We start from the raw sequence: 12,746 nt of genomic DNA on the forward strand, positions 1-12,746 counted from the left end.
TGGACGGTAACTCCCAGCGCTTCCACGAGCTCTCGACAGCCTTTGCCCAGCACACTTACGCTAGCGCCTGTATCCAACAAGCCGGTGAGCTGCTTGCCCAAAGTCTCCACGTCGGCGAAGGGTCGAGGATCAGCGGAATCAATGCGCTTAACGGCCGCCACCACCTCTCGCCGTCTGGACCTCCTCATCCTGAAGCGCTCCCTTGCCTTCTGGACTATCCGTGAGACCAGACGCATGCCGCTCAGCTGATGCTCCGCAAAGATCCGGTTCCGTGCCTCCATATAACGGCGAAGCCTCTCATCCTCCGGTAGGTATCTTAATAAATACTTATTACTATTAGATGGACTATGTACTTTCTTTTCTTCTTCTTCTTTCTTCGGCACTACTTCGCGGGATTCCAACCTGGGCGAGTCCCTCCCGCTTTCGGACTGCCCAGCCGACCGTTTTCCGCGCAATCGGGACATTTCGGAGAAATGACGCCCGGCTTGCCGCACCGGAAACAAAATCTCCTCCACTCCGTGGCTTCGCAATCTTGGAATCCGTGCTCCGCAGCCCCGCAATTCCAGCAACCTGGCCTAAATGGATTTCGGACTCGCCCACGTAGCTCGTCCACCTCCAGGTGTCGCTGCTCGTCGACTTCATCCTGTACGTGTGCCTCGCTGACCCGTATCTTGTTCTGCTGCAGGTAAGCAGCACGCCCTCGACGACCGAAACTCCTCTCCACTTCGACGCACTCTTCCCGAAGTTCGTCCACCGTGAGTACGTCCATCGCGTAAACATATCTAGCGATGCCATCCCTCAAGCCCTTTTTCACCACCTTAACCAACTGCCGCTCTGGCATTGGTTTTTTCAGGCGTGAGGCGAGTTGCTGCATCGAGTGGATGTAGTCATCCGCACTCTCTCCCGGCTGTTGCTCACGTTGTAGGAGCTCGTGCATCCTTTCGTGTTCCGTCTGGTGGCCACGGAACCGATCCATCAGAGCCCTGCGCAGCTGGGCCCATGTGTCCACTCTGGACTGGCGTACGTGTACCCAGTACCACTCCTTCGCTCTGCCCGATAGGAGTACGTGGAAGTTGCGCAGAACTTCACTCCACGGACACTGATGCTGCCGCTGCAGGAACTCCAGACGGAACACGAAGTCGTCCACGGAATGGCCATCGTCCTCGCCGCTGAAAGAGAGGTTCCAGCGGTCCACTCTGATGTAGTGGTTCCCGTTGCCGGCTCCAGCGTTTGCGTACCACCGCGGCTCGTCCCGAAAATCCACCGTCCTTCGGTCCTCGCGCCACGGCCGTGCATGGCGATCACTCCTGCCTGTCGGATGGTACTCGGGTTCCTGGCTCAGGCTGCTGTCGATCCCTGGAGAGTCATTTACCGGCAGTCGAGGTCGCTGCCTGGGTGGTAATTCCGGTGGTCTTCGGTAGCCTCCTCCTGACTCCTGCCGCTGCTGAACTTCAGCTGGACCATTTGCGCCGCCTTCCGGACACGACGGAGTGGGCACCATTGACCCTTGGCGACTCGCGCCCTCCTGGAGCGGCTGCGGTTTGCTCTCGGCTGGCCTCAGGACGTCGTTCAACAACTTCATCATGTCGATGAATCCGTTCCTGATTTCGTCCCGCAACGCCTGGCTCACTCCTACCTCCTGTGACGCGCGATAGGTTTGGGCAGCCTGTGCCAGAGCTGCGTTCATCGCCGACTCCGCCGCTGTATCCTGTCCCAGGCTTAGCTTTTGGGGACTCTTCTGCTCCGGACCCAGAAGTTGATCCTGCGCCTCGACGATCGCCTTAAAATCCAGGACCCTGGGCGACCGATGGTGCAGCAGGTCCGCCGGTTGATCCCTAACCCGATCCTCCGCACTACCGCCTACCGGCGTTCTGGGTAAACCCCCAGCCAGCGATATCCGCGGCAACCCAGCGGCACCCTCTACGTCCGTGGACCAGACATCGTCCTTGTCGTCGCCAGGAGGACCCATCGACCTGAGCTGGTGACCGTGCTTATCCCTGACGTCCTTACCCTCGGACATGTTTCCCAAGAATTTTGAAATAAATACTTAAGAACTACTAATACGATAATAAATATGATAAATAAATAAATAAATAAGACAACAAATAAATACAATAATAAATAATATAATAAATAAGAAAATAGATACGAAAAGAACTAATAGCAAAAATAAATAACAATAAACAAATCTTCCTCACTTTCCAACTCCTTTCCAAATCTCCTATTTTCTTGTATTATATTTTTCCTCCTCTACTCTTGATTTGGGGAGATGGAACTGACCCTCGCCGGTGGGCTTCCGACCTAACTGTCTTGCGCTTTTTCCAAAAATCCTATTTTCCCGTCTCCGCCTAGCCGTTCGTCAACTGGACTAGCTATCACCCGTGGTGATAGCCGCCAGTTAAGGACATCGGCTGGTTTGGCTCCTGTTGGCTTTTCTTTCCCGCCCTTTTTTTCTATTTTAAATCGAGGCAACCGTGCAGCGCGTAGGGTTGCTACGGGTCACGATTACGCCATTAAGTTCACAACCGACATAAAATTAGAAGTCCAGGACGGGGAGAAAAACCCAGGAACACCACATCCTAACAAAAAACATTTCAAATAAATAAATAACAAAATACAAGCCTTAAAACTACTCTATCACAGAAATAATCACAGATTCTCGTCAGTGCATCCCGTGATGCAAATCTTGGTTTGCCCCAAGATGCCATCACCGGTTCACTGGTAAGCCTGTGACCAGGAGCGAATCGTCGGCAATGTCGACGTGCCTCCCGTTCTAATTCCAACTTCCCTACTCAGCTGACTTCCCCGTCACCACTCCCTAGCAATTGCAATCCATGTTACAAGCCATAGGTCGTGATGGCGGGGGCGTCAGGGTCATAAATGGGCGAGACGTCGTCGCCTCGACAATTTATTTTGTTTAAATTGGGCGCCAATATGTAACGAACTGCTTTTTGTCGGTGGCAGTGCCGCTAGCTCAGTCGTCTTCAGGGCAGAGTACCCCTAATGCCACAGCTCGCAACATAAGTATCGATAACTTCGCGGTCTCACTTTACTAATCTATCGGTCATCACTAAGGGCAAAAACGTAAACAAAGCAAAATTTACAATTATTGTCGGGAAAATTGATTACATTTGGTGGCTATCGGTGACCTAGCCAAGCGCTCCCACCCAACCATGGGTGCCCTCGAGATGCTGCAGGGCACCACCCATTCTCTGTCGGCAGGAGCCCCCTCCGCGCGACTACGGCGGTTCCATCTCCCCCACTGGGAAAGATTACTCACACATCGTGTGTACTACAAAGGTTTTAATAAATATGGTAAGTACAATCGTTCATATACATTCTCCTCTTAATAGATTTATCCTTCCTCAGCCTCTAAGACCGAAACCTGGCCGCCGTCTCGGATATTTACGCGGTCAAAGCAGAGGATTGGTTTTGCTGGGAAAGGGTACAGGCGCCGCGGGAATTATGCTCTACCAGCCATGTATTGGTAGAGCTCGCATGGAAACGCGGGCCTCAAGGGAACATGCGCGATGCGCGTGCGTATGGTCACCTAATCCTGAGGAGCTCCAAGGGAAAAGAAGGGACAGGCCAAAAAGGTACGTAACTGCACTGTAAACTATACCATTTAACTAATGCTCGCGACCTTTTTAATTTTAGGCAAACAACGAGGACAAATAAGGCTCTCGGGTCTAACTCCGGATAAACTCACAAACAGGTAAGTAGATATCACTATATATAATCGAGGTACACGTGTATTTAATTTCTCTTAATTTTCAGCCACTGTCGGGCCGGCCTGGAGGCGATGATTGCCCGGGCTGATGACTTCCCGTCGGAGGCCAGCAGCGATACGGGAAAACGGCGCTCTCCGGTGAGTGGTGTACGGGCAGTCCGAGATTCGGCTGCCAGACAAAATGGCGATACTTCTCAGCGCCGCAATGCGACCGCTGGAAGTTCCCGAGAGGAGGAAGAGGACGCGGTACGCCGGAACGGACTCACCGGGAAGTGTTGACGTCGTCGGCGTCGATCGTAGAAGGCTTTCCTGGTTGGTCGCTGGCACGGGTCGAACGGACACCGGTTGCTGGTCAGCCAAGTCGGGCTGGTAGGTATGTCGAAGTATGGCGATGTCAGTAGAGTCCAAATAAATTTTCCGGGGCCCTTTGTATTGGGACCCCGGCTGCTTGTCAATTTTAAGCACAAAGACAACTTATTTTCTCACTCCTAGCTGAATCTGCCTTGATTGTAGGACAGTATGGCCGCGACTATCACGACATCTGCTGATCATCGCCCCCGCCATATTACATGGCCTCTCTCAGCATTGGGTCATTGGATACATGGGCCATTTGAAGTAATCCCAGAGCGAACCGGGATTAATCTTCAAATGGCCAGATCGCCCGCCAGACTCATCCCGCTGCTGCAGCTATCGCCCTATCGACCTAAACTATCGATAACGTCGCTCCCACTCGACTCCAATTGCAACAAGTTCTGAATTTCAAATTTAATTTTTTCAAAATCGGACGACTATTTCATATAGCTGCCATAGGAACGATCGTAAAATTGGTGGGAAAATAATATGAAACCAACTATAACTTCGGTGTTCCTTAACATATAACCTCCTACGCTTGGAAATAACATTTTTTAATTAGTTCTGAATTTCGAATTAAATTTTATCAAAATCGGACGACTATATCATATAGCTGCCATAGGAACGATCGTAAAATCGGTGGGAAAATAATATGAAACAAATTATAACTTCGGTGCTTTTTTTAACATATAACCTCCGCTTGTAAATAACATTTTTTAATTCATTCTGAATTTCGAATTTAATTTTATCAAAATCGGACTACTATATCATATAGCTGCCAAAGGAACGATCGTAAAATTGGAAATAAAATTTTTAATTAGTTCTGAATTTTTTTTGAATTTAATTTTATCAAAATCGGACTACTTTATCATATAGCTGCCATAGGGACGATCGGAAAATTGGTGGGAAAATAATATGAAACAAATTATAGCTTCGGTGTTCCTTAACATATAACCTCCTACGTTTGGAAACAACATTTTTTAATTAGTTCTGAATTTCAAATTTAATTGTATTAAAATCCGACGACTATATCATATAGCTGCCATAGGAACGATCGTAAAATTTGCGAGGATGCGTGAAACACACCCTCCACATTTCGCCACTTTTATTCTTTCCGCCACGAAGGCATACAATTGGATATTACTGCACGACGGCCATTTATTTATAAGTTATAAGCATAAGTTAGCCATAAGTCGTTACGCCACGAAGGCAATTTATTTAAGTTCAAACTAGAAGCTAAGCTTATCAGATTTAAATATCGCGCGCACCAGGGCTGGAAAACCACCCAGTGTTGGTCAACCGAGGACCAACAGCTGATAGTGCCGATAGCGATAGGCGGGGGATCGATAAGAAACTGTGTTGGGAAACGGAAAAACCCGGCAAACCGAGCTTACATGCGGCCGCAAGGGCGGAAGCTCGACCTCATTCCCGAATGGCAGAAAAGGCGACCAGACCAAGGAGCGGACTTCAACCCGGAGTGGCACAGCGGCACGAGCGTCGGCACGCCGGATCCAAGGACACAGACAATAGAGATCAGACTGAGTGCGAGTAGGGGACTAGGAAAATAACTTGTGAAACTAGCGAATAATAAAGACAAAAGAGAATGAAGAAGTATGTGTCCGCGTGAATTTGTGCATTTTTCGGGAACCCACGTGCAGTGATTTGTGCCGGTTGGGAATCGTGTTGCATTAGAGAAGCTTGCTCGGTGCAAACGTCCACCCGATCGCCCACAAGGAGCATAGGAAAGGATCGCCTCTGGCCACCCTCTCCTGGGAACCCCGCCCCAAATACGGTTTAGGTAGTCGCGAGTCACGTGCAGTGATCTGTGCCGGTCGGGAATCGTGTTGCGCCAGAGACGATAACTCAGTGCAAACGACCACTCGATCGACCACAGGGAGCACAGGGAAGGGTCGCCTCCGGCCATCCTCCCCTCGGATCCCTACCCCCTACCCCAGTAGCTTGTGAGTCGCACATCCAGGGGGAACGGCCACGCCGTTCAGCTTTGTTGGTATTTTTTTATCCGGGATCGGCCCCGCCGTTCGGTTTTGTTGGTATTCTCTCAGGGATCGGCCACGCTGCTCGTTTCGCTAGAATTTTCGCCGGGAGCAGCCCCGCCCTCCACTATACCTTTCGGGTGTCGTGTTGCGCTAGAGCCGCTTACTCGGTGTAACGCGGATACTCTGGCCTCTTTTCCCCGCAAATCCCCGCGGCAACTCCCCGTCCAGTTTCGTTCCTATATTTTTCTACAAATTTAACTGTAGAGGACCCTGGCCGGACTGAGTTTTATCCCAGCCTATGAAAAAGGTCTTTACACTTTGGCGCCCGAACAGGGACGAATAAGGACGACTAGATATCCTTCAGGAGAGTTGGGTTTTTACCACCAACCGCATGGCCTAAAGACCCATGTCCAGTAGACGAGATTTAGAGAAAGATAGGAGACCGCAGGAATAGTTAGAGTAGGGGATCTCGTAACGCTGCGCCCGCCAACGCCAACCCACTCCCGGAGCGCCACATAGCCACGTGGCTTACCACGAAGCCGTCAAGCGCATACCGTGCCCCGAGCAGCGCCCACAGAGCGGCGCAGCAGCGCCCAACGAGCGCCCAGCGAGCGGCGTCAGTGCACCACCAGCGGCACCCACGTGTTTATCAGGAGCGCCCAACGATCAGCGCCGCCGCTCACCAGCCGCGCTCACCGAGCGCCATCAGGAGCGCCAATCAGCCGCGCCCACAGAGCGCAAAACCGTGCCATGAACAGTACCAACGGCACCCACAGCAGTGTCAGCCGAGCGCCAACCTCAGCAGCGCACACCGAGCGGCTTCCGCGCCCTCAGTAGCGTTCAGCGCCCATCAGCAGCGCCCATCGAGCGGCGTTAGTGCCCAACAGGCGCCCTCAGCAGCGCCAACCGAGCGCCAATCACCGCGCCCACAGCAGCGCCCAGCCGCGCCCTCAGCAGCGCCAACCGCGCCGGATACGTGGTCACTAGCCACGCTACGAGCGCCACCAGGAGCGCGCAACGAGCGGCCACCGCGCCCTCAGCAACGTCCACCGCGCCGCCAGCAGCGCCGTCCACGGGGCAACGGGAGCGCCAGCCGCAACCACATCGGTCAGCCACTGCCGCACGTCAGCAGTACCTGCCGTGCGCCCCTGGTAGCGCCCAGCGCCCAGTCACGCCACTAGGAGCGCTCACCGAGTGATCCCCAGCAGAGCCATCGGCAGCGCCACCGCGCGTATGCCCAGTGACTCGGGAAAGAAAACGTCAGAGGACGCAGAATCAAAGCCAGAGGACAGGTTTTTTCACCGCATCCGGGGGTGATTCCACGACCACAAACATGGGGGTCAGGTGGATCGCCTACCGCCGGAAGGACGAGCTGCAGGCTCTACTAAAAGAGTTTGGACTTGACCCGAACGGCCAAGTAGACGAACTACGACCACGATTGGCATCATCGGAGGAGGAGACCGCAGCCCGGCTCTACGAGAGCGCTTTGCCGCACTGGAGGCAATATACCCGGAAGCACCCACCCCGAGGACGTCAACCAGTCGGGCCACCTCACCGATGCCCGGAATCGAGGATCACACGTTTTCCGTGCCCTGCTTAGGGAACCTACGGAAAAGCCCTGGACGGGAGATACCGGCCGCCAACCCAGCCGCCCATCTTCCGCACAGCCCCATACCCGCGGCCGTGTTCGCCGAGAAACTGCGAGGATGGGGCGTACTTTTTGACGGACAGTCAGACCCCGTTCATTTTATAGAACGCATCGAGGAAGGTGCCACGGCCTACAATGTGAGAACGAGTGACATACCGAGGGCCGTCATTGGACTTCTCTCAGGCCGCGCCGAAGGCTGCTTCCGGGCATACCAAATGCACACCGAGCCATGGGAAACTTTCCGGAGAGAGTTTCTGGAGTTTTTCTTGCCTCCGCGGTACTACCAGAGCCTAGAAGATGCCATCCGGACCAGGCAACAACAAGTGGGCGAGCTCTTCAAAATATACGTAGTGGAATTACGTCTGATGATGCAACGCGCCAAGTACTCACTAGACCAGGAGCTCGAGCGGATCTACGAGAATTTGATGCCGGTGTAGCAGCTTTTCATACGGCGACATGAGTTCTCCTCACTAGAGGGGCTTACCCAACTGACAACTGGGTTCGAAATCGCACGGGATCGAGACCCCGTTCGACATGCAGCCCTAATTCCAACCGCAGGCTGGAATTCCGGCAGGGAGAGCAGCGGAAGACCCACACCTCGACCCCGGAACTTTCCCGCTCCAACGCCCTCTGGACCCAGGAGGCCGGCGATATCCAACGGAACCGGAACCACCGGTTGACATCGGCCGAGCTTGTCACCGCTGCGGAGAAATTGGACATTTCACACGAGAATGCCGAAACCCACCGCTGATGTACTGCTGGGACTGTGGGAAACGAAGCATCCGTACCATCGACTGCTGCCGCCGGACGGAAAACGGCCAGGGTCACCGCCCACGTCGGGAGCCCGCGGTGACCCTCTCGGTGCTCCCCCATCACAATGTTACCATCGAGGGACAACCTTTCTCGGCAACAATTGACACAGGAGCCTCGCGAAGCTTTGTCAGCGAAGCGATCGCCAAGCGCCTAGACTCAGGAAGAAACAGCAGAGAAGTCCGCTCCCGCATCTCTCTGGCGGATGGATCCACAGAAAGAGGTGACCAAGGCCCTCCGGGCGCAAGTCGGCTTAAACGACCGACCGATCGGGCTGACTCTACTAGTCCCTCAACGATCCTGGATGAAGTGATTTTGGGCATCGACTTTCTCTGCGCCATCAGCGCAACTCTAATCTGCGGGCAAGTCTGCTTGCAACTAGCCCCACCTGCCACCCGGAAGGTAGAACCAACACCAGATACGCGGGCGACTCCTACGGCCGCAACCGCGCAATCCCCAAGCACACCCGGTACGCCGCAATCATCGCAAGGCACCAAGGGGGGGACCAAAACAGTTCCAAAGCCTGCTCCGAGGACTCACATAAAGCCAAACGCGCCAGTACGGAAGACAAGTCCTGACCCCTCGGGACCCCCGTTGTCAAGGAACCCGTCAGGCGACACCGCGGGAACCTGCATCACCACGGAGAACAGGTACGGCCTACAGCCGCAGGCGGACGCCGCCACGGCAAAGGAGAAGAACCCGTTTCGACGCCCCTCCACGAGCGCCATGTTGCCCACCACAACGGTGGAAACTCACACGCGCAAACCAGCCACCTCACCTGGGCCTCGGGAACCACAACGGAAAATCGGGGTATATCAGCTGCCAGCCCAGTCGGACGCAGCCAGCGCACGGAAGCACAACCCGTTCCGGAGCCACTGTCCCCACGGACACCTGGCCACTGTAGCGGAGGACCCAACCAGGCTACAGGTGACCGAAGAACCTCACGCCGAGGAAACCGCCCACTTTCTGCAGGGGGAGCTACAGCTTTTCGACGAGCCAAGCGGGCCAACGGAGATCGCCGAGCATACCATCACTCTCCGGGATAATAAGCCACTAAAGCAGCGGTATTATCCAAAGAACCCCACCATGCAGAGCCCTCCCGTAGCCCGCACAGTGCCCCGCTGGTGCTCGTGCGGAAGAAGACAGGGGATATGCGGATGTGCGTCGACTATCGACAACTCAACGCACATTCCATACCCGATGCGTACCCACTCCCACGAATCAACCACATATTGGAGCGGCTACGGAACGCCCGGTTCATCTCAACGCTGGATCTTAAGAATGGATACTGGCAGATCCCTATGGCGGAAGGAAGCCGCGAATGCACGGCTTTCATCGTCCCTGGGCGTGGACTCTTCCACTGGAAAGTCATGCCCTTTGGACTGCATTCTGCCCCAGCAACGTTCCAGCGAGCCCTTGAGCCTACTTGGATGACATCATCGTCATCGGGGCGACGTGGGAGGAACATGCCAGGAATCTCAGGGAAGTTTTCCGACGACTGCGGGAAGCAAAGTTTCGGCTAAATCAAGGCAAGTGCAAGTTTTTCCAGAAAAAGCTGGTATACTTAGGCCACTTGATCAGCGAAGAAGGCATCAGGACGGACCCAGATAAGATAGCTGCTATCCAGGGACTACGCCCGCCAACCAACGTCAAGGAACTCCGTCGCCATTTGGGCATCGGACCTTGGTACCGACGCTTCGTCCAGGATTTCGCCTCCATCGTTTAGCCCATGTCCCGACTCCTCAGGAAGGGGGTGAAGTGGAGCTGGGAGGAGCCCCAACAGCAGGCATTTGAGACACTCAAAGCCAGACTAACGGCCGCACCGGTTCTGGCCTGCCCAAATTTTGAATACAAGTTCCAGCTTCAGACGGATGCAAGTGATGCAGGACTTGGAGCAGTCCTCACTGAGGAAAAGGTCATCGCCTACGTAAGTCGACGCCTCAAGCGAGCCGAGGAAAACTACTCCACTACCGAAAAGGAGTGCCTCGCCATAGTTTGGGCCACGCGGAAGCTACGCTGCTACTTGGAGGGCTACCAGTTTGACGTGATTACGGATCACCTCGCTCTCAAGTGGTTGAACTCGATTGACAACCCCACGGGCCGCATAGCCCGGTGGGCTCTGGAGCTGCAAAAATACCAGTTTACCGTCCTCTATCGGAAGGGCAAATACAACGTTGTCGCCGACGCCCTCTCCTGGCAACCCCTAGGGATGCTTCAGCTGCTCGCGGAACACGGAACTCAGTGCAAATGGATCCGGAGGATGCAAGAAGAAGTCCAGAGGCGCCCCAAAAAGTTTCCGGATTACACTCTGGATCACGGACAGCTGTATCGACACATCGGACACACCTCAGACGTGGGAAACAGCAACCCATGGAAGCTTTGCGTGCCTCGGGAGCAGAGACAACGAGTGCTGGAGGAATGCCACGACCACCCTTCTGCTGGTCACCTGGGCATCCGGAAGACTCGCAGACGGATTGCCCAACGATATTTCTGGCCGGGATTACATCGAGACGTTGTGCGGTACGTCACCAGCTGCTTGGTTTGCCAACAATACAAGGTGAGTCAACGCAAACCGGCGGGCAAAATGCTCACCCGCCATCCCACGGAGCCATTCGCGCTCGTCGGAGCCGACTTCGTTGGACCTCTCCCTCGGACCCGACGAGGAAATACCATGCTGCTCGTATTTATAGATGTCTTTTCCAAATGGGTCGGGATCATCCCCCTAAAGAAGGCCACAGCCGCCCAACTGGAGTTTGGATTTCGGGAAAGGATAATATCCCGCTTTGGAGCACCCAGGACTTTGATCTGCGACAACGGCACGCAGTTCACCAGCCGCGGTTTCGAGACATTCTGTCGCACTAACGGCATCAAACTGGAATACACAGCTCCCTATTCCCCGCAGCAGAACCCCACCGAACGGGCGAACCGGACCATCAAGACAATGATAGCCCAGTACGTGGACCAGGATCACAGGACATGGGAGATGCCAGAGATCTCGCTGGCCATAAACACGAGCATCTCAGATAGCACCGGTTTCAGCCCCGCCTATCTGGTGCAGGGTAGGGAACCCAGATTGCCAGGAGCCCTCTTTGATGTGGTCACGCCAGGTCTACACTCGTCGCCGTTGGACCCCACTGAGCGAGCTAAACGACATCAGGAAGCTTTCCGCACTGCGCTGGAAACCAACCAGATGGCTTCTCAGGAACAAGGCCGCCACTACAATTTGCGACGTCGCGAGTGGAGACCCCAGCTCGGGTCACAGGTTATGGTCAGCCTTCACCACCTGTCAAAGGCCAGCGAAGGCTTTAACGCGAAGCTTGCTCCTAAGTACTCGGGGCCATTTAAGGTGCTGAAGTTCCTCTCCCCGAATATCGTCAGGATACAACATATGGAAAACAGGAAGAGGCGAACAGCAGGAGTAGGCGACCTGAAGGAGTACCACCAACGCAGTGACCAACTACGGGACCCGGAAGAAGCCACCGGAGAGAGCGCGTGCCCAACATAAGGGAGTCGACGAATGCACCCAAAGCATCGCAGTAATAACTTTAGTAGAAAACTAGGTTAAGCTGAGAGTTGTACCCACTAGATAAGTCGATCCTCGCACTCAGGCAGGGCAAGTAAGGAACGTAGGCCTAGGCTAATTTTCTAGCAATTTTCAGATTGGAACTACAACAACAGGATGGAGCCCTTCTACCCAAACTTCGTCGCAGGGGTCTACCAACCGGTAGACTACCATGACTCGGACATGGATACCAACGACGGCGCACCCCCCAGCCGGGACTCGGCCCTGTCAGACCGGAGCCCCACACCACCCAGCTTCAGCCCAATCCTCAGCCTCAAGTCACGCGAAGCTCGTAACGGCGACTCCATCTCCACCGTGCCGTGGTCGCCGGACGCAAGCATCGCAGTTAGCGGCGAGCCACCTGCGGCGTTTGCAGTTGGAGCATCGGGGAGGACGAGGACGACGACCCGACAGCAGTGGCCCGTTTGGCACGGCTGCAGGTCTTCGAATCCGGCGAACCGGGGCGGCAACAATTCACCGTTCGGTGGATGCTTGGATCCAGAGCCAGGATCACCACGCGTTCGCACCCGGCTACCTTGAGCAATGCCGGCGGGAAGCCGAACGATGCCCCTCGGGAAGCCCGATGTCTTCCGATGACTCCTCCATGGCGATGGACGGTCGCTTTGGAACCGGGCAATGTCGCGCGCC

At 54.6% G+C, this 12,746-nt stretch overlaps 1 protein-coding gene across 1 annotated transcript; it reads left to right on the forward strand.

Moving 5' to 3' along the window:
- The first annotated feature begins 2,947 nt into the window (after positions 1-2,947).
- LOC139354039 (uncharacterized) lies at positions 2,948-4,508 on the forward strand. Its single transcript, XM_070998281.1, has 4 exons — positions 2,948-3,315; positions 3,370-3,596; positions 3,658-3,715; positions 3,778-4,508. Exons 2-4 carry the CDS (start codon positions 3,524-3,526, stop codon positions 4,007-4,009), a joined length of 363 nt encoding a protein of 120 aa, XP_070854382.1. The 5' UTR covers positions 2,948-3,315; positions 3,370-3,523; the 3' UTR covers positions 4,010-4,508.
- The last annotated feature ends 8,238 nt before the right edge of the window (positions 4,509-12,746 follow it).

The sequence above is a fragment of the Drosophila suzukii genome, assembly GCF_043229965.1.
Source record: "Drosophila suzukii chromosome 2 unlocalized genomic scaffold, CBGP_Dsuzu_IsoJpt1.0 scf_2c, whole genome shotgun sequence".
Taxonomy (NCBI): domain Eukaryota; kingdom Metazoa; phylum Arthropoda; class Insecta; order Diptera; family Drosophilidae; genus Drosophila; species Drosophila suzukii.